General features: G+C 35.7%; 1 protein-coding gene across 3 annotated transcripts in view; it reads right to left on the reverse strand.

Moving 5' to 3' along the window:
- Window positions 1-14029, reverse strand: part of RELN (reelin) — a 521226-nt gene that overhangs the window by 178343 nt on the left and 328854 nt on the right. For all 3 annotated transcript variants that reach the window (XM_003268163.3, XM_030826362.1, XM_030826363.1), the window contains exons 13-16: window positions 10163-10275; window positions 8616-8824; window positions 7726-7854; window positions 6015-6124 (exon numbers count right to left, since the gene is read on the reverse strand). In XM_003268163.3, the coding sequence (XP_003268211.1) occupies window positions 6015-6124; window positions 7726-7854; window positions 8616-8824; window positions 10163-10275 (561 nt within the window). The remainder of the gene's footprint in view (window positions 1-6014; window positions 6125-7725; window positions 7855-8615; window positions 8825-10162; window positions 10276-14029) is intronic.

Genomic DNA, 14029 nt, shown 5'->3' on the forward strand with positions numbered 1-14029 from the left:
AGCAAATTATCTTGTCTAAAGTTTTTCTCCAGTTTCAAGAATTTACTTAGTTGTTTCTCAATGTCTAAATTATTAAAAAATAACAGAGACCTGATTAAGACATGGAAAATCAACATTAAACAAGGGTGTACATTTTCTCCATTTTATAAAATTGACCTCAAATCAGTGGCTATGCTAAATTTGCTTAGCTATTGATATTTTGTCCCTTCTCCTCTCTTTCTCCCTTTCTACTTCCTTGTAGTATAAACCTTCAGCCAACTTATATGCTCTCTGAAAATAGGAATGCTATTAATCTACCTGTAATTAAAATAAGAAACCAAACAATCAGGCAGGGATTCACTATCTTGTCTCACGGCTTCCCAAAACTATAGCTTCTGTTTGTAAGTCCTTATTAAGGGTGTCTTCCCAAGAAACTGAATTTGTCAGCCTCCTTCTTTGGACTCTTAGCTTCCATGGTCTTTGGGGAGATGAGATCTTGCTATGTTGTCCTGGAGTACAGTAGCTATTCATAGCTAATCTTAACATTAGCATGAGAAAAATGTCTAATCATCTATAAAGAAAATTCCATCAGATTAACAGTGGAATTCTTAATAGAAACCTTATAAGCCAGAAGAGATTGGGATCCTATTTTTAGGTTTCTAAAGAAAAAAACTGTTAACCATGAATTTTGTATTCTATTAGAGTTAAGCTTCATAAACAAAGAAGAAATAGTCTTTCCCAGACAAGCAATTGCTAAGAGAATTCATTACCACTAGACCAATCCTACAAGAAATGCTAAGGGAGTTGTAAACATAGAAATTAAAGATCAATACTCACCGTCATAAAAACAAATGACAGTATAAAACTCACAGGTCTAATAAAACAATTACACAAATGAGACTGCAAAGCAACAAGATAACGATTAACATTATAACAGGAATAAAGACTCACATGTCAATACAATTCTTGAACAGAAATGGATTAAATGCTCCATTTAAAAGATACAGATTGGCAGAATGGATTAAAAAACACAATCCAACCATACACTGCTTACAAAAAACCCCACCTAACTGGTAAAGACACTTATAGACTAATGATAAAGGGATGGAAAAAGATATTCCAAACAAACAGAAACCAAAAATGAACAGAAGCAGCTATACTTACGTAAGATAAAAAAGACTTTAAATCAACAAGAAAAAAATAAGACAAACTTATTATAAAATGATAAAAGGATCAATTCAACAAGAAGATATAGTAGCAATCCTAAATATATATGCACCCAACACTGGAACATACAGACTCATAGAACAAATACTACTAGACCTAAGAAAATAGATGGGGGTGCAATATACACAATAATAGTAAGCGACTTCAACATGCCACTCACAGCACCATATAGATCACTGAGACAGAAATTCAACAAAGAAACACTGGACTTAAATTGGACTTCAGGACAAATGAACCTAACAGACATTTACAGAACATTCTACCAAACAACCACAGAATATACATTTTTCTCATGAGTGCATGAAAGATTCTCCAGGACAGGCCATATATTAGGCCACAACACATGTCTCAATAAATTTTAAAAAATCAAAATCATATCAAATACCTTCTCAAATGACAGTAGAATAAAACTAGAAATTAATTCTAAGGGAAACTCTTAAACTATACAAATACATGAAAATTAAACAACCTGCTCCTGAATGATCTTTGAGTTAATGACAAAATGAACACAGAAATTAAAAAAAATTTTGAAATGAGTGAAAATAGAGACATAACATGACAAAACTGCTAAGATATAGCAAAAGCAGTGCTAAGAGAGAAGGCTATAACCTTAAATTCCTACATAAAAAATAGATCACAAATTAACAACATAATATTGCACCTCAGGGAACTAGAAAAACAAGAATGAACCAAATCCAAAGCTATCAGAAGAAAATAAATAATGAAGATCAGAGCAGAACTAAATGAAATAGAGACAAAAAAAAAAATTCAAACAATCAACCCATATGAAAAGTTGTTCTTTTAAAAGGTGAACCAAGTTGACCAATCACTAGCTAGACTAACCAAGAAAAGAAGAGAGAATATTCAAATAAGCAGAATCAAAAATGAAAAAGGAGACATTACAACTGATACCACAGAAATACAGAAGATAATCAGTGATTACTATAAACATCTTTATGTGCACAAACCAGAAAACCTAGAGAAAATGGATAAATTCCTGGAAACATACCTCCACCTAAGATTGAAGCAGGAAGAAAAAGAAATCCGGAACAGACCAATAACAAGTAGTGACACTGAATCAGTAATAAAAAATCTCTCAACAAATAAAAGCTCTCAGGACGAGACTAATTCACAGCTGAATTCTACAAGATGCACAAAGAAGAACTTGTACCAATCCTGCTAAAACTGTTCCAAAAACTGAGGAGGAAGGAATCCTTCATAACTCATTCTATGAAGTCAGTATAAACCTCATACCAAAGCCAGGCAAGGACAGAACAAAAAAGGAAAACTGCAGACTAATATCCCTCATGAATACAGACGCAAAAACCCTTATACAAAATATTAGCAAACTGAATCCAACAGCACATCTAAAAGATAATACAACATGATCAAGTGGGTTTCATTCCAGGGATGCAAGGATGGCTCAACATATACAAATCAATAAATTTGATTCACCACATAAACAGAATTAAAAACAAAAAGCATAAAATGATCTTAATAGATGCAGAAAAGCATTTGATAAAATTCAGCATCCTTTCATGATAAAAACCCTCAACAAACTAGGTGTAGATGGAACATACCTCAAAATAATAAAGGCCGTATATGACAAACTCAAAGCCAATATAATTTGGAATGGGGAAAAAGTCAAAGCATTCCCTCTAAGAACTGGAACATGATGAGGATGCCCACTTTCACCACTCCTATTCAGTATAGTACTACAAGTACTATCTAGAGCAATCAGGCAAGAGAAAGAAATAAAAGGCACCCAAATTTGAAAATATAAAGTCAAATTATCTCTGTTTGGTTATGATATGATCTTATACCTAAAAAATCCTAAAAAACTTCTCTCAAAGACTCCTAGATTTGATAAATGACTTCAGTAAAGATTCAGGATATAAAATCAATGTACAAAAATCAGGAACATTTATATATAATGATAATAAACAGGATAAAATCAAGACATCAATCCCATTTACAATAGCTACAAACAAAATACCTAGGAATAAATTTACCCAAGAAGGTGAATGATATCTACAAGAGAAACTATGAAACATTGATGAAAAAAAAAAACTGTAGGACAAAAACAAATGGAGAAACATCCTATACTCATGGATTAGAAGAACCAACATCACTAAAACGATCACACTGCCCAAAGCAATCTACAGCTTCAATGCAAATCCTATCAGAATACCAATGTCATTTTTCACAGAATTAGAAAAAACAATCCTAAAATTCATACGGAACCAAAAGAAAGTGAATAGCCAAAACAATCCTAAGCAAAAAGAACAAAGCTGGAGGCATCACATTACCTCACTTCAAATTATACTTCAAGGCTATAGTAAAGAAAACTGCATGATCCTGGTATAAAAATAGACACATATATCAATGGAACAGAATAGGGAGCCCAGAATAATGCCACCTACAGAGAGCCAACTGATCTTCAACAACCTTCAAAAAAAAAAAAACATACACTAGGGAAAGAACACACTATTCAATAAATGGTGCTGGGAAAATTGGATGGCCATTGGCAGAAGAATGAAACTGGACCCATACCTCTTACCGTATAGAAAAATTAACTCAAGATGGAATAAATACTTAAATGTAAGATATGAAACTATAAAAATCCTAGAAGAAAACTGATATGGTTTGGATTTGTGTCCCTGCCAAAATCTCAAGTCAAATTGTAGTCCCCAGTATTGGAGGAGGGGCCTGGTGGGAAGTGCCTGGATCATGGGGGGTGGATTTCCCCCTTGCTGTTCTTATGATAGTGAGTTCTCATAAGATTTGTTTGTTTAAAAGTGTGTAGCATCTCCCCCTTCACTCTCTCTTCCTCCTTCTCTGGCCATGTAAAACGTGCCTGCTTCCCTTTGGCCTTCTGCCATGATTGTAAGTTTCCTGAGATTTCCTAGCCATGCTTCCTGTACAGCCCATGAAACTGTGAGACAATTTCTTTATAAATGACCCAGTCTCACGTAGTTCTTTATAGCAGTGCAAGAATGGATTAATATAGAAAATCTAGGAAAAACTCTTCTGAACACTGGCCTAGGCAAATAATTAATGACTAATACCTCAAAAGCACAGACAACAAAAACAAAAACAAAAAGACAAAGGGGCTTTAATTAAGCCCAAAGTTTCTGCACAGTAAAAGAAATAATCAACAGAGTGAACAGACAACCTACAGATTGGGAGAAAATATCTGCAAACTATGCATCTGAGAAAGGACTAATATCCAGAATTAACAGTGAACTCAAACACCTCGACAAGAAAAAACATATAGTTCCATTAAAAAGTTGGCAAAGGACATGAGCAAACAGTTTTCAAAAGAAGACATACAAATGACCAACAGGCATATAAAATGCTAAACATCACTAATTATCAGAGAAATGCACATTAAAACCACAATGAGATACCGTCTTACACCAATCAGAATGGGTATCATTAAAAAGTAAAAACGCAACAGATACTGGTGAGGATGTGCGGGAAAAGGAAACTTTTATACACTTTTGGTGGGAATTTAAACTAGTAAAACCTCTGGAAAACCGCATAGAGATCTCTCAAAGAATGAAAACTAGAACTACCGTTTGATCCAGCAATCTCACTACTGAGTATCTACCCAAAGAAAAAGAAATCAATATATTAAAGGGAAACCTGCACTTGTATGTTTATTGCAGCACTGTTCATAATAGTAAAGTCAGGGAATCCACTAAAATGTCCATTAAGGGATGATTAAAGAATATGTCACACACACAAACACACCATGGAATACTACTCAGCCATGAAAAAGAATGAAATCGTGTCTTTTGCTGCAACACAGCTGAAACTGGAGGCCATTATCCTAAGTGATATTACTTAGAAAGTTGTAGACCACATGCTCTCACTTATAAGTGGGAGCTAAATAATGTGTACACATGGACATAGACAGTAGAATAATAGGCACTGGAGACTCAGAAAGGTGGGAGGGTGGAAGGGGGGTGAGGGATGATAAATTACCTTGTACTCTATTTGGGTGATAGTTACACTAAAAGTCCAGACTTCACCACTATGCAATATATTCATATACAAAACTACATTTGTACTCACTGAATCCATAAAAATAAAAATAAAAAGAAAGACAAAAGCCAAAGAGTTGGTGATTAATAACAAGTATAAGAAATGTACAGACATGCAACCCGAGAGCTTAAAATATCTTCTGTCATTGTCATAAGTGGTATTGACTTTTAAAATGATGCCAAATTTCAAAAATTCTCTTGAAAAGGAAAGAAAGATTAAAGATTTAAAAAGGTATATATCCAAGTTTTCTTTCTATACTATTTTCTGAAAAGGAGGTAAAAGTTTCACTAGTTTTTTTAGAGATGATGTTTCCTTCTGTATATTGTCTGCATGTAAAAGAAAAGCATTCCAGATGTTGTGGTAGTTACTAAGAGAAGAATGGGTCTTATTTTAATACATACAGTATGATAAGTATTTATGTTAATTTTACACAACATTCAAAGAAAATGTTAGGATATCCCTTGTCATCAACTGTGAATTTCAGTTTCAAGGTTTTATGCATTTTTAATTTATGTATGTTGAAACATTCTAGCATCTAATACTGCTGATTCCACTGGCTTTTTTTTTTTTTTTTTTTTTTTTTTTCTGATTGCACATCCCTGGGCTTCTAACAGAATGCAAAGGAGAAATGGAAGAAAGGGTGTTTAATGAATTGCAAGACCATGACTTAGAAATGTGATTAAGTCTGTGCTGACGAACAAAAGCACAGGAAGACTCTACATCAATGGCATGTGATTATGACAGGCATAAACACTAACCATTATCAATTGCCCACATGTTCCCAAGGATTGGTCCTGTTTGTCTCCAGCGAATCCTGGCGTTCCGGGTTAGTGCTGCGTTAGGAAGGGGAATTGTTATTCGGTTCCACCTGCAAGAAATTTAGCACAAAATTATCTTCACAACTATGTTCATATCTTTTGAATCTATTTTACATGCTTTTCATGCTCTAGTTTCTGTGTGCTTGGAAAAGCCCTAAAGTTTACCAATAAACTCTTTAAATTCACTTGTGGAATTTGTTTATATCTTTATTATTATTTTTTTTTTTGAGACGGAGTCTCGCTCTGTCACCCAGGCTGGAGTGCAGTGGCGTGATCTCGGCTCACTGCAAGCTCCGCCTCCCGGGTTCACGCCATTCTCCTGCCTCAGCCTCTCCGAGTAGCTGGGACTACAGGCGCCCGCCACCACGCCCGGCTAATTTTTTGTATTTTTAGTAGAGATGGGGTTTCACCGTGGTCTCGATCTCCTGACCTCATGATCTGCCCACCTCAGCCCCCCAAAGTGCTGGGATTGCAAGCGTGAGCCACCGCGCCTGGCCTGTTTATATCTTTAAAACAGACATACAGCTTGTAAAAACATCCACAGCATGCCAGAGTAATGGATTTGTTATTTTATATTACTTAAAATTTGTTTAAGTTTTAATTTATTGTTAGAGATAGGGTCTTGCTCTGTTGTCCAGGCTGGAGTGCAGTGGCACAATCATAGCTCACTGCAGTCTCAAAATCCTAGGCTCAAGCTATGCTCCTGCCTCAGCCTCCTGAGTAGGTGGACTATAGAAGCATACTACCACACCCAGCTAATTTTTAATTTTTATTTCTGTAGAGACAAGGTCTCATACTATGTTGCCCACACTGGTCTCAAACTTCTGACCTCAAGAAATCCCCTTACCTTGGCCTCCCAAAGTGCTGGCATTACAGGTGTGAGTCATCATACCTAGCCAATTTGTTCTTAATAGTGAGCGATATTTAGTTTTTATATATTCTTTTAAGAAATTTTTCCATCAATACTCAGACCTTAGATATTGTCTTATGCTAGGCATCTGTGCAGAGATATACTGCTAATTAGCATCAATTACTTTTTATTTTTTATTCTCCCCTAGCCCTACACACATTTAAAAGTGGATAACAAAATAATTCCCAACTTAATTTTGCCATTCTTGCAAATATTTTTACTATTCTCATAATGCTTATTCTGTAATGTGGCAAGTATTTTATATAATCATCTTTAATTCTCCTAATAACCCCCAATGAGGTATATTATATCCTTAATTATACAGAAAAAAATGGAAAGTCAGGGAGAATAAATATGGTTACACAGAATGGAATCCAGGTCCAATTTCAAAACTTAACTTTCTTCAATTTTTTCTATAATGCATTTCTCTATAAGTAGTGTGACAATAAATCTTTTGGCAATAACCACAGAACTGCCATATAGAATTTAAGTTCATGCAGTCCAAAATATAAGTCAAGTACACAAAGAATGAATGGCCTTACAAACTGTAATTGTAATCTTGCATCCAGTTTACCAAAGATACTGTCTTTCGTTCTTTCTTTCTTTTTTTACAAGACCACTTTTAAAGAGATTAGGTTTCTTACCTATTATGACAAAAATGCTAATTTCAGGATTACTCATTGATTTTTATTCTGCAACATGGATTCAAGTATTTCAATATCTCAGAGAGAATGTACTCACCCACTGTAGTTTTCAGAGGAGTAGACAGTGCTGTGGGGGAGGTGGGGTCCAGCACAGATCTCAGGTAAGCATTCAGTGTGAAGGAGGGACCAGGAACGCCCATGGTTGGTAGAAAACTCTAAGCTGACACTAATAAAACCAGAAAAAGCACACACAAAAGGCGGGGAGGGTAAAGATAACAAATAAAATGAAATTTTCAACTCTGGTTAAGTACATTAAACAACTGTAAAAACAGTGTAAAATTTTTTAAAGATGCTGTTTCCTAAATGATTGTTTTCTCTTTCACTAAAGTCTGACCAGCTTTCAAAGGGCAATCAGTTAAATTACTGCTATAAACAAACTATGTTTTAAAGACAACAAATGGTAACTTGAGTTTGTGCTCTTGAGTTTGATAGGTGGCAAGGCAATTACCATGTCTCACACTGTCACTTCATCCTGTGAATGTGACACCGACAAAATTCTTAGAAAAAAATATGAGCAACACTTGGGCAAGTGAAACTGAGAAGTCATAGCTCTTGAAGTGCTAATTGATTTCCATGCTTATTATTAGCAGGTCACCAGCCGACAGGAGGTTAAGCTTTTTTTCAGTTGCTTTTTTTTTTTCTCTCTCTTAGCAATCTGTTGTAATGGATGGTTGACACAGCACATGCAAACACCTCTGATACCTAAGATCAAGCTCTTAGAATGAAGCCATTCCTACTTGAAATCTATCCAATCACACCCCTCATATTAATTGAAGAACTTTTCTTTTGGGAAAAGTGTGTTATTTCATCAATGAGTATTTTACTTAAAATCCAGTTAAAACTCTACCTAGAAACGACCTCTTTTTTAATAGCCAAATCTGCAAGCTCATTTTTAGTTTTGCACATTTACAAAACAGGGCTTCCTACCTGTTACCAGGCTGATGTGTTCCACATCCCAGATTGATGGAAAACTGTATCATGTGAGACATTGTAGAAGGGAGGACAGGCAAGACATGGAAAAAGTCTACAGCCCAGACATTCCTATTATGTCCTTGATGGTTCTTTTGCCTGAGACAAAATTTGGTAGCAGGAGTCTGAAGTTCAGGATTGATGACCACAGAAACCAAAGACGGAACCTTTCAAACAAAGGAGACCAGAATCACTCATAATCCTTCCTATGCTAGTCCATGTAAATTCTCCTAAATTTGACCTAGTAAACAACATGTACATAACTGCCATTTATTAAGCACCAGGAAACGTCCTTTGTGTTGCATTTGTTATTTCATGAAGAAGATGCTATCCTCAAGGAGCATTCGATTTACTGACTCGGAATTCCTCCTGTGCATGAGGTGGGGGCCTCTGTGTGTGTTTGATCAGGCTCTCCCTGCCTGAAGATAAACTGACATAAGGTCTTCAAGAGTTTTCTAAGCATGTGCATCCATTTTACTTAATTAGCACAAAACAAAGGCAACTTGACATTTATACTTTATCATCAGTCCTCTTTGAAAGTGGACTGGTATCATGCTAAGGGCTTTCCAAACTAGTATTGTGAAAATAGGACAGAAACAACCAGAGCCAATGAGTCAATGCATTATAACTTACAAAGCTGATTTGATATGAGGCATGAAGATGACCAGGGCAGGTGTAGTTCTACCTTGCCACTGCTGGAAATATAGTCTTTTATGAAATCCCAAATGGTATAACTTGGGTTACTCTTGCACGTGGAATGTGCTGGATATTCACTCTGGTTGTTTCCCATTCTAACCTTGATGTTTGTTTTGTCTTTCTAACTTAAACCCTGAAATGCTAGATGTTAGCTGTGTTTAAGCTTTTAAAAGTACTTAGGTTACCATCAGTGCAAAGAAAAGGCTAACTAATAATGAGTTTGTGGGTGTGGCCTCAACACAAACAAATCTACTTTTACAAAAAATAATTTTACACTTTATGACCAGCATCTCACATAATTTTGAAGATGTTTGCAAATAACCAGAGCTAACACCTGTTCTATATCCAAAGGGTAAAGAAAAAAGGCCAACCTCAATCGGTAGCTCTAATTAGCAAAGAAAAAAGCAAAGGTAATAATAACCTGTGCTTCTACAGTGTCTTCTACCTAGGAGATCTCAAAATGCTGGACAAATACTCATTATGACTCACAGCAAGCGCGTGAGGGGCATAATTAGAGCTACATTTAGGGCTTTCTTGGGGACAAGAATAACTGTCAGAGTATTGGGTTCTGCTTTACTATCTGATGGACTGTAATTCACTCTTCCTTCCTGATAACTCATTTTTTATTTGTATTAGGAAAAAATATGAAAGTTAAAATGTCCATTTCACTTTTAAAGAAACCTGGCAACCTCTGGCCTGCCAGAACAGGGATGTATCTTCTGTATCTGGAGTGGTCTTTGTGGTTTTGATTTGGGCTTGTCCAGGGTGGTCTGAGGTGGTCTATTTGCCACACAGACTGGCATGTATACCTTATATGAGGAATAGGAAAGAGTATCCAGTTCTATGTGCTCTTTTCTTCCTTCAATTTTTGCATACAGGATTATGTCATTTTCATGAGAATTTCCAGGGTCACAAATTCCTCCTGCATAAAACAAAAATTTTAAGTTGCTAGTACCAACTAGCATCCATAAACATATCAAATATAGTGTTAAATTTCAGAATAGAAAATCATTATAGTACCCAGATGTCACTTAAGAATAACCCTACACAAAGGTAAACAGACTCAAGGAAATAATTTATAACGATAGTTCAAGTAGGCCATGCTAAAGATCAAAGACTTGACATTTGTGAAGGCCAAAGTAGCTATTTGCCTCATGAGATTACTCAAATAATTGTCTACTTTGAGCAGCAACTAAACGACCATGTTCTAACTCACATTAAAAAGATGTGCTCTGCTTTTTAATAAGCTGTTATTTCCTTAATTTGAGGTTTTTATGACCAAAGTTCAGAACCTGTTGGTTATGGTTTTAAAACAAGAGTGATGACTTCCTGCATGAAGGAATTCTCAAGTAGTGTTAGTCAAACTGTTGCACATAGTATCTTTAATATTTTGGCATATTATTTGTACTTTAAATGCAATTTGTTTTACATTTTTCATTTTTATATTTGGTACCGCATTTGATTGTTAGAAGGTACATAGAGTGTTTTATTCTCTATTACTCTACTTTATAGTCATGGAAAACAATATGACATTGAAGCTGAAGAGCAATTAAGATCATCCCGATGATGGCACCGAATCACAGAGCAGGTACTTGAAGCTAAGATCATGTAACTAACTAGTGGAAGAGCGAGGGGTACATGTATGTCTTCTAACCTATTATTTTCATGACTGCGTTCCATCAATAATTCTTTTTTAAATATTTTATTTTGTAGAGATGGGGTCTCCCTATGTTGCACAGGCTGGTCTTGAACTCCTGGACTCGAGCAAACCTCCCACCTTTGTCTTCTAAAGCATTGAGATTGTAGGCATGAGCCACCACGCCCAGCCCCAGTCAATAATTCTTGCTACTGTTTGCTTCTATCAACTGTCTGCATAACCTGAGTATTAAAGGATGACATGTCTAACTAGAAGCCTCTCTTAATCCACCATTATCTTTCATAATAGTACCAACCAAAATAGCTGGGACTATGGGCATGTACATGTATTTCCTGGCAAATATTCCATCCCTAAGGCCCCACATTTATAACACTAACTTCTTTTTCTTTTATTATTATCTTTCTAAAAAATTCCTTCAGTTCCTAAATCAACCACCATCAATGTTAATTTTTATCTACAGGCAATTGCTGTTGTTAATACTCTCTGGTGACAGTAAAATAAATCAACATTCTAGAATAAAACTACCCTCTGAGAGTTAATCTGGTAAAATACACAAATAATGGCTGAGACTCAGTATCTGATATTAAATAAACTAAGAAGAAAGTGTCTATTGTTTGTAAATGCCTGGGTCAAACTCAACCTGAGTAATTGGGTCTGATCTTGGGGAGAAATGACTGATATGTGATATTAAGGGGGAAAGCTAGAACTGAATTAGTACAAGAAACTTCATGAACAATAGAAGTAATATTAGACAAAAGTAGATATCAGAGGGCAAGACTTTCATAGGATGTCCATACACTGGGTAGGAATAGAGAAGTCCTTAATGACCAAGGCAAATCTTGAGGATTCATTTGCAAAATGTGTCCCACAGTGGAACAGGATGCATCAGGCTATCATAGTTCTGGAACCGCTGCCATTAAAATTACTGGGTGATATATATATCTTTTTTGATCCCATAAACATTGATTATTCCCTCATGCTTAGCAGGTAAATTTCCATAGTCTATTAATGAGAATTATGATTTGTTCATAAGCCTCCTCTGAGCTTACAGCATGAGTCAGTCTCCCATATGTCAGCTCTGGGGTAATTAAGAAAACTCATTTTCTGAATCTATAAACCTGAGACTTGTACAGTTGACTGCAGTAACCTCGTTAAGGTCATCTATGAGGCCCACTCTGATTGGCCAGGTGTCTTCCCTATCTGACACATCTTATTTCATCTTCTGCAATGCAACAACTTTTGATGATCTAAATTAATAATTTAAATAACGATGATTTATATTTGGCTTTGAAAATACACTATTGGAATTATGTTGTGCAAATATTCTTAACTAAATTCTCCTAGGTGAATTCTAAAATTATTTGGCATATCTGAGTATACATCAGTTGGAAGCAACCCAGGAAGTTGGCTTGATGGCAGAAAAGCTAGTGTCTGACTTGAAAACTAAGCCCTTTAAGACAAACTGGAGAAGGCTGTAGGAATCTGGGGGTGAGCCTATTACTAGAGTTTCTAGCTGAGCCAGGGAAGGAGAGAGTTTAGCACATATTCTCACCCCATTGGTGTGCTCCTAGAACAGCTCAGTTTATGGGTAGCAGTGAGTTACAGGGTGAAGCCATGGTCTGAAAGGTTTTACAGGTAGATCAAAATTTCCAGCTCATGACACACTGATTTTATGTTTGAGTCATTTGTGGGAAAATTGCCCAATAATTTTGTTTATTCCCAAGGAAATTTGTGGGTTTTTGTTTTGACAAAGAGTTGATGTTGCAAATGGTGGTTGGTACTGTCTGGATCAGGGTTTCTTTTGGAGCCAGACTCCTTCAGTATTATTAATAATAACATAAGGGTAAAAATGCCTACTTTTCATTAGGTACTTACTATGAACCATGCACCATGTAAAATCAAATATAAGCATTATCTCTTTTCATCTCCTAACAACATTTTCAGGTAAGAATTAATATAGATCCACTTTGCTGATAGTGAAACAGAGGCCAAGAAACGTTATATAACGTGCCCATAGTCCCAAAGTAAAGCATGTCTTTAAGGTTATTCTGTTTGACTTCAAACCTTTACTACCACTCAACAGGTAAGTCTTGGAGGATGGTTTTTGCAAAGCATTGAAATCTGGCATGCTACATATGTTAGGCACATGTAATTTGGCATATAATAAATATTTACTGGATTGGGTAATTTGAACTGAGAATGCAGAAGTCAGGTATGGTGACAATGTATATCTCATCCTAATAATGTTTACTGCTAAACAACCTGTGGAGAAAAATCTTATGATTTTGACATTTATATCATATATTCAAGCATTTCCTTACATGCTCCAGTGTTATGATAAATACAGCTACTAAAGCCATTCTAATTGATGGTCTCTGGAGAAAAAATCCACATGAAAATGAAATTCCTATTAGAAAACAAAACTTTTAAGTTGAGGATATCTATATATATATGAGAATATATACATATAAGGATATTTATAATTATATATTAAGGATTTACCAAAAAAGGACAAAAAAGGTGAATAATCACAGGCAGTGTGGGTTTAGTGCACCATACCCAATGACGCAGACACTGAACTATCAGTTTTCTCTAATTTCATTAATCTGTTTTCTGTAACTTCTCTGTGCTCTCTTAAGAACAGTTCATGAACTGCATCTGCCCTTCAGAGATAACTGAAACACACGTGAGAGCCACACCCAGCCCAGAATGGCAGAAAAAAAAAGTCCTTAAGGGGCCAAGACTTTAAAATGATGACAGATTTTATCTGAAAGATTCTTCCGGGAGCAATTTATAGTTCTGTGAAGTGTCAATGACAGCAGCTTCTACAGGGAGAAACGGATTCTTCTTCAGCTTCATAGCCTTTGGCACCTTGTGGAAAGGTGTGACTCAGAGGCATCTTGTACAGAAATTAAGGTTCAGGAAGATTTCAATAAAAACAAACGGGCCAGTCAGTTTTAAAATATTTTAAATGTTGTTTTAAGTCATTTTTAAAGAACAATAATAGGCGGTAAACTGT

Source organism: Nomascus leucogenys, chromosome 13, assembly GCF_006542625.1.
Source record: "Nomascus leucogenys isolate Asia chromosome 13, Asia_NLE_v1, whole genome shotgun sequence".
Lineage (NCBI taxonomy): Eukaryota > Metazoa > Chordata > Mammalia > Primates > Hylobatidae > Nomascus > Nomascus leucogenys.